Raw genomic sequence first — 27,989 nt, 5'->3', positions numbered from 1 at the left:
TAAGCACCACCTTTGATGAATTCATTTATTATGTTTCTCATATACAAAAAGGTCACTTCAGGGTGGACAGCGGTTACAAAAATGTTTTTTTTTTTTACGTGGCCAAAACCCCGAAACTGATATCAGCATCCATGGAATTCCACTATTAGAAAGGCATGAAAAATTAAAATAGATACTGAATCTTTAAAAAGCTAAATCTTCTTCCATAAATACCTTCTTTGTATTTAAAGTCACTGCTCTCATAACAATCACTGATTTGTACAGAGAAATAAAAATGAGTGATGTGACCAAAAAAAAAAAAACAGCAATGACATTCTTAGGCTGCAGGTTGTGAAAGTACAGTACAACATCAAAGGCCAGAGCAGGTCTCTAGTGGGGGGGAGGGGGGGGGCTTTGGGCCCAAATATCTTTCGGGAGAGTGGGGGTAGGGGGGGGTTGTAAAATGTCCCCAGTAGAAAGGAGAGCAACAGGTGTCCAAGAGCCCTCCTGACCAGATCTTCCCGTTCTTCCCCACCCTGAAACACAGCATGCAACACACACAAAGCAGGGATCAGTACATGGACAGTGAAGAACATCCAACACGTAGCTCTTTTCAGATTCTGCTTGGGTAACACGAGGAACGGAGACCCCCCCCCCCCATCATCATCATTACGGCCCAATCAGTCTCCCCAGCTTCTGCTTGTCTTAACTGCCCATCGCTGCATAACAAGTGACAGACAGGAACGGCACCTACCACAGAGAGAGAGCTGCATGTCCCAAATCCTCACTGGAGCCTGAAACAGAACACAAACACTAATGACAGATTGCAGAACATCCTTCAGGAATTCTACAAGGCAGCAGGTAAGTTTGCTTGTTGGTTATCCTCCATTTTGCACAGCGAAAAAATTTAATTAGCCAGGCCAAAAAGCTGGGGTTACAGGGACCCAAAGGGTGACCCCTAATGCTGCTCGGCTGGCATGAAGGATCGGGGAGCTGCCCTCAGAAGGTTCTGGGTGTAGCCATCCCAGCTAGACGAACTCCAGGCCACCCCCTGGATCCTGTACTAGACATGGTTGAAAGATGAATTTTTCCACAAGCAAATAAAATTCTAACCAAAGGAAATAAATTCTCAGATGGAAATGACAAGCCGGCTGTCAGAGGTGTTACACACGGCCCACGGGCCCCAGCCAGTGACTGAGACCTGTATGTTGAATGAAAAGCCCCAGAATCCAGCACAGACATTACAAAGAAATCCTTATGCCAATTTGTGATGGATCAACCACATTTTAATGCAGCAACACTTGACAAATCTTCTCGTGCTACACATCAGCCTACAGCTAATTTATTCTGGGATAATAAGCACTGTGCAAAACTCTCGTGCCAAGATTTTCTGAATCTAGTACAACCCCCCCTCCCCCATGTTGACATGACCAAGGACGAGTCTCACCGGCATCCAGAGGGACCCTCTGCTTCCTCTTAACTGGGATTGGTCTTCTCTGGAGACTTTGGGATCTGCAGACGACAAGGGCGGGGTCAAAAAGCATGGCAACAGCAGGAGAGAACAGAACTAGGACCAAGTTCCTGACTCTTCAGCCTTTGAGCTCAGACGGGTAAACCCCCATCCCACCTCCCACCTATAGTGGGCTGGAAAGATCTGCTCAAAGTGCAGAATGTCTGACACCTAAATATATATGTTGACAAAATGAACCTGTGCTGCGCTTCAATACCAATATTAATTAGCATAAGTACAGCAATATTAAAAATGGATTGTTTTCCTGGATTGTTTTCCTGGGTAAAATAGTTGTTCAGAAACCTGGGGAACCCCCTAGAGGAGCAGCGCAGAGGTGCAATACAGGTCATGGGATATAGAAGGTATACCCACTCCACCCCACCCCACGTTCCCAGCATAACCAGCATCCATATGATGGTAGAGGAGGATGGGGAGTGCTAGTGCCACCCCAAGAGTCACTGCATTCCCAAGTGGGGGGGGGGGCACCCAACTGCCGCCCTTCAGTGACTTAGGCAGCAAGGACAGGCTCTCTGTACAGCGGCCAGTTACTCTTTCAAAAAGTGTCATGACATGAGAATTGTGTATCGAGGCAACACAGGAAAGACGACTGCAAAATCAGCCACTTGCTGCCATTAGCCAATAGAGGGCGATATTCTTCCATCAAGGAGACCGAGTGCTTTCCATCTTCGGAAAGGAATACGAAAAATGAGACTTCAAAAGTAGCCACTAGCATGATAGGATGCATTCCAAAATATGAACGTAAGCAGGGCCAGGCTAGACCAGAGAACAAGGGGAAGAGCCATTCATCAGCAGTGCTAACAGGATCGGGAAAAGGCAGAAATGAGCAGGAACAGCAGCGAACGCCACCAAAAATCAAAGAAACAAAATGCAGTTCATTTGGGGGTGGGGTGTGTAGAACAACAGGCAGAACAGCTACTGTACCTGTGGTTGTTCTTTTAGAAAATCAGGTAGCTGAAATTCACCTTTAAAGACCTGAAAAACAAAGCAGTGGTTTTAGAAGCGGCACCAAAGAGGAGGACTCCGAGGACAGCACCGAGACAGGCTCTCCACCTCATCATGAAGAGACCCAAATAGGACGACTCCGAGGACAGCAACGGGACAGGCTCTCCACCTCATCATGAAGAGACCCAAAGAGGAGGACTCCGAGGACAGCACCGAGACAGGCTCTCCACCTCATCATGAAGAGACCCAAAGAGGAGGACTCCGAGGACAGCACCGAGACAGGCTCTCCACCTCATCATGAAGAGACCCAAACAGGAGGACTCCGAGGACAGCACCGAGACAGGCTCTCCACCTCATCATGAAGAGACCCAAACAGGAGGACTCCGAGGACAGCACCGAGACAGGCTCTCCACCTCATCATGAAGAGACCCAAACAGGAGGACTCCGAGGACAGCACCGAGACAGGCTCTCCACCTCATCATGAAGAGACCCAAACAGGAGGACTCCGAGGACAGCACCGAGACAGGCTCTCCACCTCATCATGAAGAGACCCAAACAGGAGGACTCCGAGGACAGCACCGAGACAGGCTCTCCACCTCATCATGAAGAGACCCAAACAGGAGGACTCCGAGGACAGCACCGAGACAGGCTCTCCACCTCATCATGAAGAGACCCAAACAGGAGGACTCCGAGGACAGCAACGGGACAGGCTCTCCACCTCATCATGAAGAGACCCAAACAGGAGGACTCCGAGGACAGCAACGGGACAGGCTCTCCACCTCATCATGAAGAGACCCAAACAGGAGGACTCCGAGGACAGCACCGAGACAGGCTCTCCACCTCATCATGAAGAGACCCAAACAGGAGGACTCCGAGGACAGCACCGAGACAGGCTCTCCACCTCATCATGAAGAGACCCAAAGAGGAGGACAGCACCGAGACAGGCTCTCCACCTCATCATGAAGAGACCCAAACAGGACTCCGAGGACAGCACCGAGACAGGCTCTCCACCTCATCATGAAGAGACCCAAAGAGGAGGACTCCGAGGACAGCACCGAGACAGGCTCTCCACCTCATCATGAAGAGACCCAAAGAGGAGGACTCCGAGGACAGCACCGAGACAGGCTCTCCACCTCATCATGAAGAGACCCAAACAGGAGGACTCCGAGGACAGCAACGGGACAGGCTCTCCACCTCATCATGAAGAGACCCAAACAGGAGGACTCCGAGGACAGCACCGAGACAGGCTCTCCACCTCATCATGAAGAGACCCAAAGAGGAGGACAGCACCGAGACAGGCTCTCCACCTCATCATGAAGAGACCCAAAGAGGAGGACAGCACCGAGACAGGCTCTCCACCTCATCATGAAGAGACCCAAAGAGGAGGACAGCACCGAGACAGGCTCTCCACCTCATCATGAAGAGACCCAAACAGGAGGACTCCAAGGACAGCACCGAGCCACAAGCTCCCCGCTTCATCATGAATAATTACTGAACAGGAGCACTGTGAGGACAGCACTGAACCACACAGGTTCTACCCACAAGCCAAAACAGACAGAACCCCCTCAAATTCTCAGCACCTCAGGCGGAAGGCAGTGCCATTAAAAGAACCCCACCCTGCGGGACAGCACCTCCCTGGTCCTCACAGACACCCAGTGGCACCTCCCTGGTCCTCACAGATACCAAACATCACATCAGACCCAAGGACACCAGAGGAGGCCACCGGGGCAACAAGTTTAAAGGAAAGGAAACAGAGGGGGGGGGGGGGGGGGGGTCATGGCAGTCCAGCCAAGGTGTTCAGCATCTTAACTCACTTAATAACCTATTAGGCATCCAATTACCTGGGTAAATGCTATGCTAACTCATGGTAGGATTTACAAAACAGGAAATGAAGCAGAGCTTTTAGCACCGTGCAGTTATGGCAGAACAAAAAGGCAGCTGTGAGCACGAACCCAAACGCCTGAAAGCAGCCACCGTCACATTCAAACAGTGTATTACATTACCTGGTCGCATTAAAAACCGCCATCATACTTTTAGTATGTGGTTTACTTGCACAGCCCAGTAACTAATAGGCATCCAGAAGTCGACTGCCTCACCCCAGGACGATCCAACACAATACAGAATCCCAGGGTTCAGTTCCATACTCTCAGTTTTCAGAGCTCAAAGATTCATTCCAGGCCTGAAGAAAGAAAAAGCTTCAGAGGAGAATCACAGGGGACTTGAGGATTTGGGGGTTGGGAGCCAGAGCGGAATTAATTTTAACACGCAAGTTGCGTATGGCTTTTATTTCCTGAGCAAACCTTCAATGCTTCTGCAGTACAGCCAGCTCTGCTCTCTGCTCCCCATCAGGTACTGCAGATCGGGGATCCTGGGGGGGGGGGGGTTGATTTGAGGGGGTGGGATCCCCAGGTTACTCTCTTCTCAGGATCCATGTCATTCGCTGGCTGGGAAGTTGCCAGCACATTTCGCCGATCACCATCTTTTCGATTCCGATTTCGAGTGATCTTGGCCAGCCGACTGCATCTCGGGGGGAGCTTTCCCACCTTCCTCTCTGGTGATCGGCTGGAGTCCAAGCCCACAGCATGAGCCCACGCATCAAGCAGACTTAGCTTAGACTCCGCCTTAAATCTGCCTCCCAGTGACAGAGAAATGGAAGGTTGGGGCATATCAGACCCCACTGTAACTGCATGATGTGCTGAACCCGTTTTAAAGGGAGGGGGGAGGGAGGCCAAGCCGAGGTTCAGCACCGGCTCCTCAGATGCACACAGACTGAGCCCTAAATATTGTTCTCATGGGCCAAGAGTGTGGCCACCTCTCCCAGTCCTAACTTCACCCTAAAAGTTTTGACCCATCCGTGCGTTTCAAGTAGGCCTGCCCCATGGGCACTTCCTGGACACACAATAATAAATTTAAATTCTTTCCACAATATATTTGAATAACTTCCTTCTCAGCATATAGGAGCTTTAGCTTATTTAAACAGAGGCATTAGTGTTGCTGTATGGCCAACAGTGCTATAAATCACATACCGGTCCTACACATGCAGTCTAATCATGACAAAGCATGATGCAGTAGGGGGAAGAGGAAGCAGCACAGCGACGGGCGCGATCAGGATAGCAATCAGATGCATGCTCACATGGGCTCCATGTTGCTCGCTCGCCATCTGCCTCGCTCAAACCAGCACCGTCCAGCCTGCGGGGGGTGAATGTTACGCAACAGCCCTTTCAGGAGATGAGGAGAAGCGCTGGACATCTCAGCCGAGACCAGGATGAATCACTGTGATGTGCGAGTAACCGCTGTTCATTTCATAGGGCTAAATTTCATTCGTCGATTGATGTCACCTAAAGCGTTCTACGGAATATTACACGATGACGACAATGATGAGTCTTTGTGATTACGGTTGCTTCGGCATCCTATTCGGGTCTCATTCCACCCTGGACAGGCTCCATTCCACACTCGGTTAATGCAATAAGACCAAAACAAAGCCCTTTATGAGCTTACGGGCATTACTGCAGCAGCCAAAGACTCATTGATCTAAATATCAATTTCTCACAGGCAATCAGAAGAACTGCAAAGTCACTTAATAGGGATCGATTTGGGGTCTGGAGCACATCCAGGACACCCCTCATTTACAGCACACCGCAGCCGATGGCTCCATTTCTGACCAATGAGAGGGATGGCTGAAGAGTTATAACCACAGTCTGGATTTGTTTTCATACACGGATACAAAAGGCTATAAACACCAACCCAGTTCATTTACAAGCCGCGCCGGAGGCAGTTTCGCCAATGTGATGGAGACTGAGGGCGTTAGCATTAGCTACGATGTGCGAGGCACTGACAGCACCGACATGACCTGGCAGGGCCCCTGGGCTTGAGGCCCCGCCTTACCACGTGGGGAACATTGTTTACAGTCCACATGTGCTGGAGGGAATGGGCGCGGTGGAAACAACCTCTCCACCAGCGAACCAGATCCTCCAGTTCATTCGATGACGAAAAGACCCACTGGCAAAATCAACTGCACGCATTTCTGAACACAAATACGCCAGCAAAGACCCCTCCGCCTCAATACTTAGCATGAATAATTTCATAATAGAGAGAGAGAAATCAGTATTTGAGAGTCAGCACCGTGTACCTAAGTAAATGTATTAATAATGTTTTCGATGATAATACAGCCTTTAAGTTTTGAGGTCTGGAAATCTTTTAGAAATCTATCCAGCATCCCTGTTACTCCATAAATGGGCCAGTGATCCTCATAACGATGACAAGCCTTGCAGTTGGGTTGCCCTGGAAACAAAGTCTATTTCAGCCTACCTTCAAGAAGCACTTGACCTCGTTCCTTAAGAGATGGACAGTGGACGGAATGACGGTTTCTCCAAACCACAAGCACAGTACTAACTACACTCTATTCAGTGTTCAATCAGGGTTCGAGGAGGACTCTTTGGCACAGGGTGGTAAGCTGTGCGCTTTCCCTCTCGTCAAGATGCTTAACAGTAACCTTGTTAAGCGTGGAAAAAACGGCAGTGGTTTACTTGGAACAGCTGTTCTTAGTAAAAACTGTGCATTTAATTTGGCTTCTACAAACTATCTTTTCGCTGAGATTTCTCCAGAAGTACTCAGTTTCCTACCTGAAATGAAGAGTTTCTTGCTACAATCCTTAATGTCCAGTGATCCACGATTAGCTATATACTGCATAATTTGTGATTACGCCAAGATTTTGGCTGAGTTAAGCCAGGAAACAACCACCTAGTCAGACTAACAGTATATGTATGTGTCATGAGTTAGGTAAATAATTTCTGCTTTGGTACAGACAAGGAAACAAATATATATTTATTGACACAGGCGGAATCTAAATTTACAAACAGATGCTGAACACGGAAACCATTATGCGAATTGTGGTTGTGAGTTGGTTATTGCTAATGCTGGTTAGTCAGGCATAATCAGCAGTTTGAGAACATTTGGTTTCCTAATTAACACTGGCGTGACAGAGAGTAGTTAATAAGATTAAGAATGTGTCTTGGTTCTATTACACCGAACTCGGACATGTTGCTGGAAGCACATCCAACATGCTAGCCCATTTGAGACAACATCACCTGAGCAAGGCAGAAACTACTTCTCCAAGTTAAAAACCACAGGGAGGAGTTTTTACCAGGTAATTCAGACCAATATATACAGCTGTAGGGGTGTTTATATATAGGTTAGTCAATTTTGCCAAAATTTCATTGCAGCAACTCAAAATCATGCTCAGTAGTTTGTATGGCCCCCTATGTGCTTGTATGCATGCCTGACAATGTCGGGGCATCCTCCTAATGAGATGACGGATGGTGTCCTGGGGGATCTCCTCCCTGATCTGGACCAGGGCATCACTGAGCTCCTGGACAGTCTGAAGTGCAACCTGGCGGTGTCGGATGGACCAACACATACAGTAATGTCCCAGAGGTGCTCGAATTGGATTTAGGTCAGGCGAGCGTTGGGGGCCAGTCAATCATATCAATCCCTTCATCCTCCAGGAACTGCCTGCATACTCTCGCCACATGAGGCCAGGCATTGTCAAGCACCAGGAGGAACCCAGGACCCACTGCACCAGCATAGGGTCTGACAATGGGTCCAAGGATTTCATCCCAATACCTAATGTCTAGCCTGTAGAGGTCTGTGTGTCCCTCCATGGATATGCCTCCCCAGACCTTCACTGACCCACCACCAAACCAGTCATGCTGAATAATGTTACAGGCAGCATAACGTTCTCCACAGCCAGCTTCTCCAGACCCTTTCACATCTGTCACATGTTCTCAGTGTGAACCTGCTCTCATCTGTGAAAAGCACAGGGTGCCAGTGCAGACCTGCCAATTCTGATATTCTATGGCAAATGCCAATCGAGGTCCACAGTGCCGGGCAGTAAGCACAGGGTTCACTAGAGGACGTCGGGCCCTCAGGCTATCCTCATGAAGTCTGTTTCTGATTGTTTGGTCAGAGACATTCACACCAGTGGCCTGCTGGAGGTCATTTTGTAGGGCTCTCCTGGAGTAACTGCCTGTCTCCTGGAATCACCTCCATGCCCTTGAGACTGTGCTGGGAGACACAACAAACCTTCTGGCAATTGGCACATATTGATGCGCCATCCTGGAGGAGTTGGACTGTGCTGTGCAACCGCTGTAGGGTGCAGGTATCACCTCATGCTACCAGTAGTGACACTGATTGTAGCCAAATGCAAAACTAGTGAAAAAACAGTCAGAAAAGAGGAGGAGGGAAAAATGTCAGTGACCTCCACCTGTTGAACTATTCCTGTTTTGGGGGTCATTGTTGCCCCTCTAGTGCACCTGTTGTTAATTTCATTAACAGCAAAGCAGCTGAAACTGATTAACAACCCCCTCTGCTACTTAACTGACCATGTCAATATCCCAGAAGTTTCATTTACTTGATGCTATACTCTGATTAAAAAGTGTTCCTTTAATTTTATATGCGACCACTTAGTCATAGCGAACAGGATTTAGATGGGATTGAGTTCATTATGATTGTCTTATGATCATATTTTTTTATTTTTATCCATCATCTTATTCAGATATGGCAACAAAGACATTACCTTTGGTTTTGTTTCTAATAGTGTTTGCCGTTTTAAAAAATATTTAAAAATAAATTCTGCTTTCCCTGCTGTACCAGAATTGCACAAAACCATGAACTCAAAACTGGAGGGTTGTACTGAATTGTGAATTTTGTGTCCCACTACACCTCTACCACCTCACCTTCAGCCAATAAGGAAAATCTGCCAATATCCAATCTGACTGCAGTTGGTCTGCAGTTGGGAGCTACAGTTACTAGTAATTTAAAAGCAAGCAACTGCTGCCTGTCTTGGAGCCAAAACCCCCCAGTGAAATGAATCCAGCCTTGTTCACTCTGGTTCACCCTCATTTAACCACGCTGGAAAGACAGACATGGTGAACTTGCTCTGTGCTCTGACAGCTCTTTATAAGTATGACACAATCATGCACCAGGTCCTGAGGGCAAATATTTAAACTGTAAAGCTGGTAGATCATCTGAGGACATGGCTGCACTGAAGCCCTTCACTGCTACACATGCAGAGGGAGTTTGCACTGGAGACAAATGGAGGGACACGGCAGCTGCAAACAATCAAAGCATGGGGGTGGGGCTAATGTCCCACAGATGTGCAGAGCACCACTATAGCTTGAAGTGAAAATAGGAGTCGGCCATCATGGAGACCAAGGCCAACAACCTTCATGTCAAAATACCACTTCGATCAACCTTGCAAAGTTTCTGTCCAGGTCTGTCCTTGTTCTGCTAAGCAGAGTGTTAAACTAATATCAGGCAGCTGAACTAACCCTGGCTTTTCCATTCCCCCATTTTCTAATGCCCGATCAGGGATACTGTGAAAAATCATGACCATACAAATTCACCCACGGATTCTATGACCCGAATGCGAAACTGATCCTTGGTGAAATGCCCCAGGATGTTTTCATCAGTGCTTAATGGTCAAACAGTCAAATCCTATATAAGCCAGACAACTCAAAAGAATTCAGCTGCTAGAAACAACAGAGGAGCTTCTCGGGATCATAGTTCAGGTTTGAATGGAGGACAATTTCACAGGTTAAATCAACATTTCCATCAGAAAGTTAGTAGCCTGAGAGAGAATTTCACACATACCAAGCATCCCCCAGCCCGGCAAAGACACAAACTAAGTAAGAGTTTCAATAACTAGCAGCAGCCAGAGAACTGCATTTCTCTTCAGACCATCATCTCCAGAGGTTATTAATACACCCCCTATTTCCACAACTATTTCCACTCAACTTCTCCCGACAGGCAGAAAGAACTCAGTGGGGGTCCGTGTTGCAGTGTTTTTTTTGGCTCCGTGGTCAGCTTGGGAATGCTTCACACTGGAGTCACTGCTGATCCACACCATTCCTTGACACCCACATCTCATTTGACCGTTTTGCTTCATTAATAATGACGATGAACATGACTGATAAATATTCATCACAGTGTAAGTTAAGTGGCCTCGCCATGTTTAAAGTAGCTTTAATTAAAACCTAAAACCATCACATAAGTGCCACTAGATCACGAAATCCAAGGCCAGACTGATATCCTACAACCACTCAATGCACTGGAACACAGTGTGATTAATACAAGTGTCCCCTGTAGGACCATACAGTGTAAGCTGATGATTTACTGCTCTCTTACCATTTACCACTGTACTGCATTGTACTGTATTGGATGTATGAAGCATTTCCCCAGTCTAGGAGAGGACCTCTGCACCATTAGCCAATTTGATCTTAGAGCTAATATAACGTGTTATTTCGTAACAACCGCCTGTGAGCCGTGGTGAGCGATCAAATGTTAGCGTTACAGCATAAGCGTGTCTCATAACCACTAAGCCATGTAGTGCGATGTTCAGGCCGATTCTCAGCAGTGATTTCACAGGTTACTCAGAGAATAAAACCCTGTCATGTTCTCATACAAGAAACAAGACCATTTCTGAGGACACTGCTGTCTTGTTTTCCTAAAGTGCTCAAATAACAAGAAAAATACAAAGGCAGCATCATCTATTGACTATAGGATTTTATATGCAAAGGTCTCCATAAATTCTGATATATTTCAGGAAAGAAAGGGGGGGATGTTCTATTGCCTTTAAAATTAATACCAGAGCTTCTCTGAAATACTTACTTTATGGCAGATTGTGGGCTTTTTAAGAATGGGTGGAATGGTATGTACTTTACTATCAGAATAAGTACATCATGTTCATCAGAATAAAGGAACACACTCACCCTTCTTGTGTTGTCCAAGACTCTGGGGTCTGGCCTCCCGTAGTTGGGAGGATTGGCATGTGGGTCATAGCCCAGGCGGGACAGCATGGGGGCTATGACCGGCATGTCCCGCAGCACGTCTGGCGGAATCTTGCCCACCCACTTGGAGAGGGCCTCTACATTGACGGGCTTAATCACCTGGTCCGTGGACCTCTCCACCCTGCAAGAGAAGGAGGGGCTTCTTCAGAATCTGCTGTACTGTTTTTGTCCCTCAGAGAGTATGGCCAACTACTCATCCTCCCATCTCGGCAAGCTCCTAAGGCTTCCAGCTATGGCTGCTCGAGTACGGCAAAAATAATCACGATTATTTTGGTCAATACTGAGATCACGATTATTTTGGTCAATACTGAGATCACGATTATTTAACACGATAACTCATTGACTTTGAAAATATCATGCACTCTTTGAACATGGTTTTTTTAACAGTGGGTCTCCTTGAACTGTAAATATAATTCAAACACAAAAACAAATTAAAGAAGGGGCTGGAAAGGGGTGCAAAATGAAATTCAGCACAATAATTGTTTTCCCCTTTATTTTGTTTTACTAATTATTGGAAACCAAAATCGTAACAAATTAAAATTCAATGAATTGCCCAGCCCTAGTTCCAGCAGTCTGGGTAGTCATTAACAGTTCAAATGAGCCTCTCAACAATACTCATGGGGTTGTTGGGTCAGCCCCTCCCAGTTGCCCCCTGTTAACGCCCCCAGCACCATGCCAGGCAGCTTCCTGGCACCTGTGAGTGCCGAGATAAAACACATTACGAATAAATACATTTTTAAATCCCTGCTCATGAAAACTGGCACACAAGCAAATTAGCAAATCACTGGAAATGCACTTTTGCTTTTTCCTGTGTGGGAGGCAGCCTCTCTACCTACCAGTAATAACAGAAGTACTCAAGTACGCTCGATCCTAAAACACGGAGCGCAGGACAGACACGCTCGGGCAGCATTCAGGACTTCCATGGTAAGCCGCAGAAGTTTTGAGAAGATGTTAGAAGTGGATGAAGCATTATGTCATGCAGATTAAATTATTTATGTCCCAAAATAAAATATTAAAAAAGCAAGTGGTGAATGCATCAGGCTGGCGGGCCTCTTTTCGGGAAAGACAAGGATGAAGAAGCCATTCAACTGATACAAGATTTACATCGTGAGGAACCTGAACAGGCCCTCAGCATGGAGAGGGCATTACTCATCCCTTATGGCTGGCTTCCTAAGAGCCCCCCTGAACCATGCTCAGCCAAAAAGCACCAGACAGCATCTGCAAAAATCCCCGTCATGTAAAACGATTGGGGTTGATTAGTAGTAGTTTGATTAGTAGTTTCGAAAGCTGCTACAGATAACACCCGAGATCAGCTCATCAACGCCTACGACTCTCAAGGTTAGGGTTAGGCCCACAGGATCTGCAGGTCTTCCAGCTTTTCATAAACGTCTAACCACCTCCGGGTGAAGAAGGAAACGTCAAGTGACTCGACTGAAGAAATATTTAGATTGATGACATGTTAAAACAACAAACAAAAACCTATACAAGCTAAAGCCCTCCAAAGGTAAACAGCGATGGGAAACAGCCAATCTTATTGTGGCGAGGCTACAGAAAAACAAGAGCAGCAGCCAGTGGATGTTCATCCCTGGCAAAGACAGGCACACGTGGGTGACGCACAGCCAGAGAGCATTGTCTACCCCCAACAGCAGCATACTGAGCATCCCGCATCTGAAATGCAGCCTGTACTAGAAGCGCAACCAACAGAAGGAACCAGAAAGCATCACTTCTGATGCCTGTTGAAGGATCCCCCCCCATCCCCCATCGTGCAGCACGAGGGCCTCTAAGCCACCGTCATGTGTCGCAGTCTTGGCCGGAGCTGACCTCGAAATCACAATCAATCCACGCTCTCTCACAGGCACACGTGCCAGTACAAATGAGTGTTCATACACACTGTCAGGTCAGAGCAGGGCAAGTTAGAATCACCAGTTTACTTGACTGTGTGTTCTTGGGTTTGGTGGACACAGACACACACACACACACACACAGACACACACACAGACACACACACACACACAGAGCAGGAGGGATTCAAACCTCAAACTGTAAGGGACAGATAACAGTGCTAGCTGCCGTAAGTCAGCATGCTACTACCTCTCTGAACCAAGCCTTCTAAAGAACTTCCCGCATCGCTGAGTTTGTCCAACTCAATCCATGCGGCACAGAAATTCACCGTAACAATCCACTTACTCTCCTATAAACCAGGAGAGTTCTCCAAAATTAACTGAGGGTAATCTTATTGTTCTAGGATAGGGGAGTCATTTTTTAAGACAGTAACTATCCAATGATTACTCATAACCACCACTGCTGTAAAATATTACTGTATCTTTATTTAATTATTTTGAAAAACAAGCAGCCATCTGGGGCATCCAAGACAGAATCCTTACATGACGGAAAAGAGGAGCTCCCCACTCAGCAAATGCCGGTACCCCTCACCACTGTTATATCCCCATAATTCAGACAGCTTCATTTTTGGGTCAATCCTCCTTCTCCATTGACTACTGAACCATCAAAACAAATTCAGAAGGACAAGGTCTCTCTTCGCAGGGCTGGTGAGTGTGTTTGCTTGCTTAAAAGGGCTGAGCACATGATAATTCTGTTTACAGGTTTAAAGAGCGGTGAGCTTCACCGGCAGGTGAAGTAAACACCAGAAAGGACAGCGGGTTAGGGCGCCTCGCTGAACAAAAGCACGCCTGTTCCAGAGCAGTCATCCTCGTTGCCGGCTCCTCCTCCAGCTTCCACGGGGCTTTAGTCAAAGAAACCTGGGCTTGTTCTTTCACTTCCCCCCGTCTTGGTTCCACACAAACACAAAAGAGGGGGAAACGCAGAAAGCCACAAGAACAGCCTTCCGCGGAGAAGCACTTAAGCCCTGTTGGCCGTTTGTCAATAATTCATGGGCAGCCCACTCTCTTTTCCAATGGGAGGCATAGCAGAGAAGCGTGAGAAGGCCCCTTCCCCACACCGGCTCCCTAAGTAATGCTTACAGCTCCTGGTTACAGTCGCCTAAATCCAGGGCATGTAATTGATGTTAATGGGCTGCCCCACTACACGCTGATAGAGCCACAGGGATAAGGACCTGATCAGCTACGTCTCTAAGTAGAAAAATGACTGCCCTGCCAGGTACCTGGGGACAGATATAATGTACAGCTGGCACTCTGGGGGACAAAAGCTCAATACTAAAGCACACTGAAAAAGATGGGTGAGGCTCTGAGACCATTAGAAGGTACTGGAAAGCAGACTCCCTCCAAAGCCATACTGGTGCTTATTTATGCATTAGGAGAACCCCAGCTGATCTCTACCAAGATGGTACAGGCAGCTACTCACACAGGGAAAGGGTTACGGCCCTCTCCTGGCACGGGGGGGGGGGGGGCAGGCGGCACGTTAGGGCCCCCTCTCCTGGCAAGTGCCTCACCTTTACCTCCACCAACTGCCTCTCCAACAAACAAGGTGTTGAAAAGAACACAGCAATATCCAACCAGCAGGGGGGAGACCTTCAACTCACCCATCAGCTTAGCAGAAGTGAGCAGAAGGCACCGCTAAAGCCCCGCAAGGAGGCAGTACAGGAACGCAGCGCTAAGTCAGGCCCCACTGAACACCACTGGCCATGTTCCTCAACAGCTGGAGCCAAGCGTTCAGGCAACTTGGTGAAGCATGAGCTGCAGTACTTACTGTCACCAACAGGATGTCTGCAGCTTGGCTGAGATTCACTGAGATCAATATGCTCAATAGAGACAAATACAGGACGGCACTCTTACAGGAACAACTCTCACCGCTTCAGAAAACAACCAATCAAAGCTCCCAGGTAAACGCAAGTACAGAAGTGACACAGTCGCTGGACGCCATGAGCAGGCCCACAGCTATGCTCCGTTATGGCCATCTAACAAAGAATGCTTCGGTCCATAACACACCAGCAGATTAGGATGGAAAAAGAGGATGTGTGACATTTCCAGCGAGCATCAGCATGCCTGCATGTATATCTGCACGCTCGCATTTATTCCAGGGCCATGAATCATACAGTCATGCTTCCTGAGAAGCACCATAAGATGCTCCTCTGCGGGTATTTAGGGGTAATAAATGGAGCAAAGGACGCAAGTGTCTCCTGTGTATGACACCTAGAGAGGGGCTGTGTGACACAACTCTGCTCATGGTGGGGTGGGGGGGAGGGGGGGGGGGATGCACAACTGATTCACAGAAATCCCTAAATTAATGACCTCTTTATATCCGCAGGCAGAGGGGGGGTTTATGTGCAGCACACAGATTCACAAGAGCAGCAGGCCACATTCGCGGGTGGCCATGGGGCCCAAAATCACCAACAGCGTAACACTAGCGACGTGGAAAACTCGTGTTGCGCACGTCTTTGGTGATGTGCTGCCACCGCCCTCCCACTCTCAGATTGTCCCACGCTGCCATGATGCCAGAGCCCATTGTCCTGCCCATAAAAGTGTGGATCTGTTTGGATAAATCATCCTGACAAAGGAAATCTTATGAGTGACACTAAAGTAAATGAGTGAGCTGCCTCTTTCCAACTGGAAGATGAATTTCGTGTCATTTTCTTCCTCTACGATTTAAACCTAAAATCTGCAGCTCCCGCCTTCAAGAATTAAGCGAAAGAAGCCAGAATACCTGTGACATGATAGCAGTTCCAGTAGAATGTGGTCGTGTGACTTGGAGAGACCCGCCCCCAACCCTAACCCTATCCCTATCCCCGATCTCTATTCCTTTCACCACGACTTGTTTCTCTGCTGATTTTATTAGAAACAGATACAGGGGAGCCTCACAATCTTCAATGATGATGAAGGGGCAGCAAGTGGGTGGGGGCAGCCCAATACTCAGGCGAACTGAAAGCTTTCCGTTAGCACTGCAGGAGAAAGAGCTGGCAAGGAGTAGATAAGGACCCAAGGCTGACTGGAAGGGGATTTCAAAAGGTGACCTTACGCATTTCAGAGTCATTACAACTTGGCATGCAAGGCTGACGATGTTGGGAATTTGAACGGACTTGCCTGCAGGCTTTTCATGCTCACAGAACACAAGTTGAGGTGAGAGCGGGTTTCATGAACCACCCCCGGCCCAGGCGGCCCAGATGACCTTACCCTCAACCCCCAACCAAGAAACAGGAGCCCAATTAATCACCCCAGCAGTCACCAAAACAGGAAAGGGCTGCAGTATCCCCCGTGTTCTGTGCTGTCAATGTTTCCTCTGCTCTGTTTATTTACCACCCCCTCCCCCACCCCCGAATGCGACAGACGGGTCGTTCCTTGCGCCACGAATGCAGGCACGGTGCCGCTCGGCTCAGCTTCTGCACAGAGCTGCGGCCAACTAGACTCATTCCCTCTGCTGCTCACCAGCTGGGAGGGGAAAATGAGAAATAAAAAAAATACCGCCTTGTAAACAAGACTATTTTAGCCAAAGGACAGAGCTCTTCCTTTGAGCTCATGGAGTGCCTGTGGGAGCGCATTAGCAGCACCAGCCAAGGAACATAGTGGTTCCTCCTTCACCGGCACACCAGAGTGGAGGGAAGCGGTGAAGGAGGCAGCCTCAAACACAAGGGCATGGGGTGTCACTGTGGTGCCCAGGCCTCGAGGTCCTGTCTGAAAACCAACCTCAGCTACAGGACGCGACCCAGGCAGGTACATTGGAGTTCAGCCCCTCGAGGCCCGAGGTATTGGTACTTACTTGGAGAGTGACACACCGCCCGCCTTCCCAATCAGCTCCTCGTGATGCAGGACAGCGTCGTTCCAGGGGATGTCGAGGAACCTCAGCAGTGTCCTCATCCACTTCTCGGGGTGCAGCACTAGCTGCTCATAGTGCATGGGCAGGCATTTGTCGGCCGCCTCCAAGCACTGCGTGTACATGGTCTCAATGGCCCGATTCCACTTGGTCAAGCAGTCCCGGTAGCTGCCCAGGTCAAAGCCAGCGATGGTCACCTTGCGTGAGATCATGGAATGGACGGAGGCCCGGCCGTCCCGAATCATGAGGATGAACTTGGCGTGGGGGAAGATCTTGGCCAGGTAGTTAAGGGACTTGAGGGCGAAGGGGTCCTTGTTGCACAGGTAGGTTGCTGGCTCCCCGTGCTTGACAATGATCTCCAGCAGGAAGGCCTGCATGGCCGAGTCTAAGACCTCGTCAGTGACGCCGGCCTCATCCAGCCGCATCTTCTCGCGGCCCGAGCGGCTCCACATCTGCTTCATGGCCAGGATGCGAGGGATGACGCGCGTCTCCTCGCCGCAGCGCACGTCAGGGTGGGCGTCCAGCATGGCGCGCATCAGCGTGGTGCCGCTGCGGGGGACGCCCCCAATGAAGATCAGTGGCATGTCCTTGTTGTAGGCGGCGGCGCCGGAGCTCAGGTTCTGGCCCGAGCGCAGCGTGGCGTGCAGTAAGCTGGAGCCGCCTGGACGGGCCCGCTCCTCGATGCGGTGGTGGCACTCCATGGCATGCCGCCCCAGGTAGAAGACGGTGATGGAGCTGATGACCAAGCAGGCCACCAGGAGGTTATGTTTCAGCTTCCCGATCATGGTCGGGGTCGTGGCGAGGGAAGGAATCGAAAATCAGAGGGTCCCCCCCCTTCAAGGGCAACCGCCGGGGGCCGAGTGATGGCCGTGTTCCTCTGTGTCCAGCCGCCGCCGAGCCCCCAGCTCCATGAGGCCTGCAAATACAAAAAAAAAAAAATTCAGAAAAAAAACCAAGCCGTCATCCTCCCCCTGCATTTCCCTGCGCCTGACCAAAAAGGGCATCTGGCCTGAGCTGGGCCTGGCACGAGGGAGCGAGCCCAGCACTGCAGAAAGCTGGGGCTGCAGAGGACAGACAGGACACAGCTCACTCACGGCTCAGCTGACATATGACAGACACCCCCAATCACACAGGCCGGTCCCTTAAGCTGGAGAGCTGCTGGCGACGGCAACCCTTTTCCGCAACAAACATCTCTCTTTTTCTACTGTGGTGATCTGAACGGAGATCCGCACACACACACAACTGACAGCAGAAGTACGATGAATACCTCTCAGTGTCTCATTTTCCAAGGCGCAGCACAACTCCTGCGTTAAGGGCAGCCTGTCTCCGGTACCCTGCAGACACGCCGAGTGAATCCCCACCGCGTGGCCCTGGCACCGTGTCCCAGGCCTCCCACCCACGCTGCTGCCTGGACGCAGCAGGACCCTCCCCTTGGACAGGCCACCTTCACACTTCCGAGAGCCAGTTTGTTCAGCTCAGGCAAATCTACATAGCGGTAGGAGGAACCCGTAGCCATCTGCAGAGCTACTGGCCGGCTCATGCCCCCACCCTGCTCCCTGACTGCAGCCCTGCTGCGGTGACGCGGCTCAAGCTGACTACAGGAACGCAGGAACCGGTAAGCCGAGGGACGGGAGAGCGGTTAGCCACAGGCTACTGGATGAACAGCATCATTATCCGTGTACAATTACAGAAAACAAAGAGCAGCGTAACGGGGCTGCTCTGCTGAGGAAGCGCAACAGCGTGTCTGTACGTGCCGCGGCCTCGAGACATGAAGCGCTTATGCAACTCCCATATGTAAAAGATCAGAGGCAGCCCACAGAGGCCTACTCGACGAGAACACCCCAGGAGGCATCCACTGGCAGCACAGCAAGCACCCCGCCCCTACGCAGGCCCCCTCCCTGCATTATTGCTCTCTCGCTGGGGGAAACTGGGAAGGCCTCTCAGGTTTAAAGCAGGTGGTACCCTGTTGCGACAGGCAGCAGGGGGCGTCAGACTAGAGTGCTGGGGGGGGGGGTTGGCAGGCCGCATTCATGATGCATTGTTATTCAGCAATGGCGGGGATGGTGGGAGGCAGCTGAGGATAACGCCCACACACCTTGAGACAGGCAGACAAGCGGCTCCCGTCTCTCGACTGTGGGTTTGAGGAAGAAGCGTTCAGATACAACAGAGGGGGCGGGTCAGCTGCAAAGGTGACTTAAATAAAGAGCGATTCCTCAGTTCAGATGAAAGCCTTATGGAGAAAATGCAGCCGCCTGGCATCTCAGCGCTCCTGTCCATGCAAACCCTTCGGATGGACATCTGACACTCTACAACTCTTCATGGTATATTTCCCTGCTTCTTGGAAAAGAAAACTGAAACGAGTCATTAAAAAAATGATTAGCAGGGCTATTCCTAAGAGATAAAGGAGGCCTTTTGACTTTCACAGGAGACAACTGTGGACAAGCAGCGGAAGGTGATGTTCGTGTCATGCGGACGCACCGCGGAGTGTCGAGGGATTCCCGCGCACCGGGCCGGACGCAGAGCATGCCTGCCACCTCTCTCCAGGGTCGGCTTACACCTCGCGCCGCTCGAATGAATGTTTGCATTAAATTAATAGATCTTCTTATATTGAGTTACAGGCCAGCCTCCCCCCACACCGTCACATTGATCCGTTTGTCATCCCTCTCAGGGCTGCAGCTTGAAACCTAACCGCTGATGGGGGTGGGGGGGGGTCGTAATGTCAACACTCTCATTTACAGAAGGGGTTCACAGAGGACAGTTCCACTCCCAGCACAGGGGAATATATTTTTTTTTTTAAAAGCATGCATTTATGAGGCTTTGTTGACTGAGGGACATTCTTTTATGTATTACTTCAAAATACTCTCTCGTGGACAGAGGTGGGCCAAGCAGGTGTCCAAAAGACAGTGAAATGCTGAAGATGACCCCCAGTGGGCCGCTGACTCCAGACCACACAGTCAGCCATCATTCCCGGGAGACGTGGAGAGGCAAGAGCAGTCTGACTGACCAGTGTTGCCAAACAGCCATCAACAGGGGCTGGGAGGAGTTAAGCCAGCCAGGCAGAGGATTCTGTACACACTGCGAATCAACCGGCAACCTTTGATCACTCAGTGGGGCTTTGAGCGAATTATCGGTCAGCTGACATAGGGTTAGGAACAGGGTAAAAAAGATTACAAGTTACTCAAAGATTCATCACAAATTTAGTTACAAAGGAACAACAACAAAAAAAGTCACTTTAAATGTATTATATACCCTTCTCAATTTGTGAATTTTTTTTTCCCAATTTCAAAAACTCAGGAGCTCTCAAACTAAAACATCAACACCCCACCCAATCACAAGCTTTTGGCTAATCTTAAGCATCAACTTAAGAACAACTAAATTTCAAGGCTGAAACTAACATCTCTTGAGGCTCCTTCCCATTGGTCATTCTGTAATACCGCAATGTCTAGCAGATGGCGGCAGTCCCATGACAGAAGCACAAACGCATCAAGGGAGACGTGAGCTTCATGGGACACAGTCAAGGCTCCTGTGAGACAGTGGCAAGAGCTTCAACTGCCAGTGATCCGATTTCACCGGTGTGTGTGGCTCACGGGACTCAGTTCCCAGCTCTGCAATCTCTGAAACAATTTCACGAATATTCACTGCAAACAAGCAGAATGCGTCACCCAGACCGACTGCAACTGATGTATCTGGCGCATTTTAAGATCGTGTTACCCGCCATTTCCATCCTTAAAAATGAGCTTAGTGGCCTGAGCGGTTTAACGTGCCACCAGAGGTCAGCTCCTGAGTAGCCCATTAGCTAGGACCTCTCTAATGCCAAGTGGCACCTCGATTTCTGAGTGAGCCAAAGTGAGACCATTCACTCGCAATCTGAGCACAGCATTGCAGGCCACCAGCCAGCACCATGGACCACGTGCGCAAGGGATTTGGTTCTGCAGTCAGGCAACATGACGATGGCTAATAAAAAAACACCATACAGCACCACAGAGGAAGCACCAAAGATTGCATTAAAAATGTCTGAGGTTTCACAGCAGATTTCAAGTAACACGGGAAGCTCCTTCACTGCCGGTGACACTGGCAGTTAGCTGACATATACACAACTACAGGAACTAGTGCTTCACTATTTAGAAACAGATATAGGCCACAGAGTGCAGTTAAAATGCTCCACAGCTGCATGTTGAGAAGCTTCTTCTTTTAAGACCAGACCTCAGCAAAAATGCCGCCCACCCATCCGAGCCGACGCAGAGAACAGGATGAGATGCACCTGCGATTTTGTAACATCAGGAAAACATTTTGTCTGGATCAGGTCAGAACAAATGGAAGTAGACAAAAACTACTTGAAACAATGCACATTAAATTCTTAGTGCAATTGGTAGTTTTCTGAATGACTAAATGAATGATCTAAATAAAGATGCATTCAGTTATGAAGCTAAGGAGGAAATGGCCAAAAAAGCTAAACATTTGCAGGTTAATATGCCAGAGAGATTTTACAATAAAAACAAAATCAGATCACTTTCTAATGAATTTGAGACGTAGCCTGTGAAGGTACTCATGCATGCTAAACGTGGGCGTTTACTGGACCTCTTTGTTGCTGGTGAACCATCAAAAACATTGTAAACAGACACCAGCAGTGAAAAGAGAAGGAAGTTTGAAACGGAAGATTACATAAAGCATTTCTTATAACCCCACTCCAATTCATGTAGGACATGAAAATGCATAGGAAATGGAAAAAAAAAAGACTCCCGCATCTCATCCTACAAAACCAGAGCCGCACGCAACCAGGGCAAAATACACACTCTGATCATACCCTGCCTGCAGACCACCTGCAAGGGCAGCTGTCCAGCATTTACAAAAAGACAAAAACGTGTCCCGATGCACTGAGAAGAAAAATACGCTCTCCAAGCGATGACTCAAACATGCTAGAAATAAATATGCTGGATATTAGGGGAACAGTGTTCAGTGCACTGGCGCCAATTAACGCTGAAACCTTGATGTAAGGCGACTTGGTGTGTGAGATAAATGTATGCATCCATACGACGTGACTTCCGTACTATTAATCAGACAGATCGCTGCAAAGATATCATCCTGCATGGTGTCAGCGATCCCGGCGTCGCTCTGCGGACAAACACTGGCACAGGCGACGTTTTATCATCTTAATGTATTATTTATCAGTTAAATGTATAAAGCATTTAAATGTAACAGACGTGTGCGGACATCGAGGAAACCACAGAATACACTGAGATGCGATCTCGGTGCTCAAGGGGAAACACACAGGCTTAATAGTGCGGAATAGTAAGTCTGTAAGTACTGCAAGAAGCCAGGGCTTGGGTACACTGACTAACGATGGGCGACCAACATCCATACGTCCGTCAGAGTGTACCGAGCCTGACGAGAGGGGAATGAATCAGCGCCGCTGACACGTGTGGATGTGGAGCCGCCAACTGAGATGCCGCCGCCGCGACCTTGCGGAAACGACACCGGGAGCCGAAACGCCAAATAGTACCTCAGAAACTGGGAGCACCGCGGATCACCCTGCAGCGAGAAGCTGCCTGGAGGTAACAGCCTGCCGGTCCGTCCGTCACCAACCCGACACGAACAACAAAGCGCGTTTTTTTGGGGGGGGGGGCGGGGGTAAAAAAAAAAAAAAGGAAGCCATGAACCGCACTACCCACCAACTTAACGCAGATCCGGGTATTAGGGAACAAGCTGGCGATCCCGGCGTCCTGAACGCCCCTGCCCGCACATTCCCGTCGTCGTGATGTTCGCGCCGAGTCCGATGTCCCTGTACAAACCGAAGAAGAGGAAGGAAGAAGTGCAGAAACAGAGACAGACGCCGCTTTGGAGAGCGCTGTCCGGTCACATCACAGCGCGCGCGTCACCGCTCGCTCTCTAGCTCGCTCGCGCATCAACGGAACCGACTGCTATTGGACCGCTAACGCCGAGGCGAAAAAATAAGAAGCGTCGCATACAAACTCTGGAGGGGGGGGGGAGTCGCCTCGGAGAAGTCGATTGGCTCTTAGTGGTTGGTGGGGAGGAGCCAAACCGTGCGGATGCGATGCTTTTTAAAGACACAGACAGGCCAGCACTGCATAAAGACGCTTTTCGTAAAGGGGAAATTGGAAAACGGTTTGTTTTTCGTTCAGTTGTGTCTGATAAAGAAGTTAGAAAACGCCTTGCGGGGCAGCACGGTGGTGCAGGAGATGGCACTGTTGTCTCACACCTTTGGGACCAGGGTTCGAGTTTCTGCCATGTCTGTATGTGTGTGGAGTTCCCATGTTCTCCCCGTGTCGTCCTGGGATTTCCTCCCAGTACTCCGGTTTCCCCCACCCATGCTGAGTTCCCTAATTGCCCATAGTTGTGTGTGTGTGTGTGCGCGTGTGTGTGCGCGCGTGTGTGTGTGTGTGTGTGTGTGTGTGTGAGTGAGGGTGAGTGTGCCCTGTGGTTGGTGCCCCATCCTGGATTATTCCCTATACCTTGCGCCCGTGGTGTCCGGGATAGGCTCCCTCGACCATGAATAGGACAAGTGGTTTCAGAAAATGGTTGGATGGAATCAATGTCGAAGATGATATTTTAATCACACTTTAAGGAAAACGTTACCATAGGCCTTTACCATAAAACGTTTAATTTAATTTAGCATAGGCCAGGTTCTTTTATATAGCCTATGACCTTATCTCAATCATTGTATAACTATAATTATTTTTCATTCTTTTTTCATTTATTTCTTTTTTATTCTTGTACATGTATGTAAAGCGACTATGGGTATGAGAAAAGCGGGATATAAATTGAGTGTAGTAGTAGTAGTAGTTGTAGTAGTAGTAGTAGTAGTATAAATTTTTAAAGCAATAAGATTCTATGATTGCCATTCATCTCTTATTATATGGGATAGTCCAAATAAGGAAATGAAATGCTGTAACTATTACTGACCCTTATACGGGATCAATAAGCACAGTAAGTCTTCACAGTGGTGAGAAAAACGATGGCACTCTGTTTCAGCTATAAACAGAGTGCAGGGGGATGCTTTTAAAGGAATCCCCTTGCATCTTTGGATCAGGTGATTATATCATAAAATGCTTTTGATAGTACACACAGTAGACCAAAACATACTGTCTGAGGAAGTGCCATTTATGTAGTATCAAAAGCCAGAATTTAAAGGAGGTGCATTTCCTGGCATATGTGCTGTTGTAAATGCACCCTCTCTGGATCTTTCTCTCAGGTTATCATATCATAAAATGTTTTGATAATACACACGTGGAGCAAGATCTTTATCCGAGCAAACTTAATAGATTCAATTTCAGTGCAGCTAGTTTTGAAAGAGGTGCGTACCATTATGCATAAAATGCAACCCACTCCCGCATCTTACTGTCAGTTGATCTTCTCATTAAATGCTTTTCATAAATGCACACAGTGGACCAACACATCAGTCATCAGAGCCAACTCTGAAAGGTACCATGAGGACAGTTATTGCGCAAGTTTCTTAAAAGTTATACAAGTAAGCTGCCGGGAAATGCACCCCCCGCGCGCTACAGTGATATCGTATTTATCATAACCATGTATAGTTCGTTCAGTGTGTTGATTGTGAACAACTTTTCATGACAGAATAAGATTAGAAAAGGGAAATTCATCTCCTAGCAGGTAGGTGATATAAAAAACATCTTTTTGTTTTGCTTTTTTCAGATCATTGTACCAAAAAATATCTTAAATGTGGAGAAAAATAAATCAGCTAGGTTACTAAATGTGTATAAGAAATCATATTGTGTAATGTTCTTGTTTGTGAATAAAACCAAGGACCACCTGGGTCATAGACTAGTAAACGAATGAGTTTCGACCTAGTTTAGACTAGTAAATAAATAAGATGTTCTCGTTCGGGGCTCATCGTTTACATGTAATGGCATATTTTATCACATTTATCCCATTACCATATGGGTATTACATGCATGTTTCGCGATGTGAAAGAGTGATATACTTTTTAAAAATGTGCAAAGATAATTTCCTATTTCTGTAGTTCGTTTAGACGGACAGAAAGGAAGCTGTGCGCGCTCCCGACATGGGATGCATTTCACTGCAGGGATACCGTAACACCTGTACAACACCTGCGTAAAACACTCGTTTTCGGAAGGCGCCCTATGAAGTTGTGTAGCTGAAATGTGCTGCTATTTTGAACCCCGTTTTTGATATCTAACTCATTCGTGCTTCATAGGCAAGGCAAGTGGCCGTTCGGCGTGGTGCTGGGCTGTACTGGGGGATTAAGTGGATTCCTGCCGGATTGGCGCCGGGGCCGCGTTGTCCCCCAGGGCTGCAGTCACAGAGCGGCGCGATGCCCGACCGTGGTTCCCATCAACTCATTATTTCCATTGTATTGTAAAAGCCCATGACTGACAATCGAAGGTAGATTAACAGGTACATCAAGCTGTGGAAGCTAAGTACATTTTTAAGATTTTTCTTTTTGCGTGACCTGTACAACATGTTTTTTCCTTTCACACGCAATGCGAATACCAGTCAGGCGAACTATGCAAACAGCAGCAATCTTTCTGGCATGTTTTTCTGAACTCTGTTCTCGGCAGCTGCTTCTGAATTAGAATAGTTATGCCACAGCCGATGAAGATAATAACATTTCAAAAAAAGTTATGGACTGAACAACCAAAATCTAAATCAACCGATTTCAATGCAGTTTTTAATTCACCACAACGCGCTTCCGAAATGTAACAGGAGAAACATTTACATGTGAGTATTTAAGCGCATATTTATGATACAGCCACGAGGATCTCTTACATGCTTTGGTGTGAAAACGGTTTAGTTTATAAAGTAAAAAGGGACGTACACAATTATACTCGGTACGATGTGCAGTGAAATGCACAGTTGCCTAACCTCAGATTGTGAAAAGAGGATTTATGTTTGTATAAGAAACAAGACATAACGTATTAACAACCATTAAGTAATAATTCAGGATGACTTTGCTCTGCTGCTGTACAGGAAATAGATTTCATTAAAAATGTCTAATAAGAAGATAGGGCACAGGCGAGAAAGACGGCAGTGGGATCAACATCTTGTATCACACCGCCGCCTTTGACCGTCATTGTGAAACACTTTTATTATATTATGTAAACTTAACACCAGACTTGCTCAGTATCAGTTATGGGATTGTTTCCTCATATGTTTGACGACAAAGTAGAAACCACAGTTCACGTTATGGGAAAATAAACACAATTCATTGCGGCATCCTTTTGTTTGTAGAATATCTTCTGAGGATTACAAACCTTAGGAGAATCTTGGCCAGTGTGAGGTGTCCGTGATTTACGTGAGCTGCGGTAATGGCAGCCCCACCTCCTCTGTTAGCCTCAGCTCAGAAACGTGGTTGTCCGTAGCCATCAGTTCTTGAAGCCTCCCAGCCAAACTATTTCTATACTTCTACAATGCCTTAGCGAGAATTGTTGAAAAAGTCAAGAAATGCACAATGCTTACATCCGTGACAGTGTTAAAATATCAACGAATGAGGTCCTACATAGGAAGCATTCAGCTGCTCATTGGTAAGAGGACTGTTAAAATTTTGAGAAACATTCCAAGACCATGACGTTCACATGAGCTTGGAGTTAGGAGGGGATCTGCTCATCTTTAGAGATAGTGTCTCCACACTTGAACTCACAAAAAAGAATGAGGACAGAAATATCAACTGAAAACGGTCAAGCTTGAACTCTGCACATACTGTAGGAGGCACAGAAAAGGCTATTGTTTGGTCCCACTGAGTCAAGGATGATTTTTTTTTAAACCCAACAGACAACACAAACATTAAACATCTGGAGCAGGTTGGAGCTGTCATATACAGGCTGCCACAACCATCAGAGCTTCATATTTCACAATAGTTTCATACAGTATCTATGTTGTATTACTGTATTAGATTTGGCCTGTGGAAGAGTAACTAATAAAAAGGGTATTTTAAACAGATCAATGCTGGGTAATGTCATTCTGAAGACTGGCACTTATATGCCAGCACACCACTTGTAACGTCTTAAATGATTAAACAGCCCATTGCATTTACATGGAGGATGTGGACTCCACTGTCAGCTTCATTTGCAGCTGTAACCTGGTGCATGTTTTCTGCATCACTGTTTGCAGTTGTAATCCAGTGCATGTTTCTGCATCACTGTTTACAGCTGTAACCCAGTGCATGTTTCTGCATTGCTATGTACAGCCATCCAAACTGTAGGTTGCCGTCAGTCTGCTATAAAGTGTGCTACTCAGAGATGCCAAAGGCTGCTCCTTGACACAAAGCTATTCTGGATATATGAATCCATACAAAATCCCTTCACCTCTGTGAAAAATAAGGTGGTAAGGATGGTGGACTGTGTGGCAGAGAAGGCTATTTAATTTCAGTTACTGTATTGCTATGAGGATGAGGGGTTTGCGTGTCTCTTGTGCTCAAGGCCAATCAGATATAAGTACCAATGCCTCTCATGAAAAGCAATAAGGTTTCCAAATGGAACAGATTAGGAGTCTGTCACACGCGTCTTTTCATTTGTGCTTTTTCATTCAATTTGCTTGGGAAACAAACCAAAGAGTGCAGATGTGTTTCAGGCAGTGCCAGTGAAATTCTTCACCCCCTCCTGACCCCCCCACCCCACCCGCCCATGCGCACAGCATTCCCACAGTCCTCTGGGGTTTTCTCCCGAGGTTCATGCTGCAGCTTTTCCACATGCTCGCTTCCTGGGGGAGGAGATTGGCTGATCATATGGCCACGCTGATCTGCTCAGCCCCAGCACGTGGCCAGAGCTCGTGCGGATGGCTTTGCAGATTCCGCATTACTCATTGTTTGCCTTTCTAGACAGAATGTCTCGAAATGATCTAAACCAACCACAGGTTGCTATCATGAAGAATTTGCACTGAACCAGAAATATTTGACTAAAATCTTTTTCAATGTGCTGACTATACTTAATTCACAACAGATGGAAATATTTGCTCATGACTCTTCATCTGAA

General features: G+C 47.9%; 1 protein-coding gene across 4 annotated transcripts; it reads right to left on the bottom strand.

The window, feature by feature from the left end:
- Positions 1–11: 11 nt before the first annotated feature.
- Positions 12–26,567, bottom strand: tpst1 (tyrosylprotein sulfotransferase 1). Of its 4 annotated transcripts, none has more exons than XM_023845419.2 (7): positions 26,274–26,567; positions 16,969–17,938; positions 11,221–11,419; positions 2,432–2,482; positions 1,427–1,491; positions 734–773; positions 12–515 (listed from the first exon to the last, which is right to left on the bottom strand). In XM_023845419.2, exons 2-5 carry the CDS (start codon positions 17,805–17,807, stop codon positions 1,456–1,458), a joined length of 1,125 nt encoding a protein of 374 aa, XP_023701187.1. In that variant the 5' UTR covers positions 17,808–17,938; positions 26,274–26,567; the 3' UTR covers positions 12–515; positions 734–773; positions 1,427–1,455. The 4 variants fall into 4 exon arrangements, with proteins under 4 accessions (XP_023701187.1, XP_023701177.1, XP_072557545.1 ...); XM_023845409.2 differs by lacking the exon at positions 26,274–26,567 and adding an exon at positions 22,692–22,978; XM_072701444.1 differs by lacking the exon at positions 26,274–26,567 and adding an exon at positions 22,523–22,593.
- Positions 26,568–27,989: the final 1,422 nt, after the last annotated feature.

This window comes from Paramormyrops kingsleyae, chromosome 17, assembly GCF_048594095.1.
Source record: "Paramormyrops kingsleyae isolate MSU_618 chromosome 17, PKINGS_0.4, whole genome shotgun sequence".
Taxonomy (NCBI): Eukaryota; Metazoa; Chordata; class Actinopteri; order Osteoglossiformes; family Mormyridae; genus Paramormyrops; species Paramormyrops kingsleyae.
This window is presented reverse-complemented; position numbering and strand designations above follow the sequence as displayed.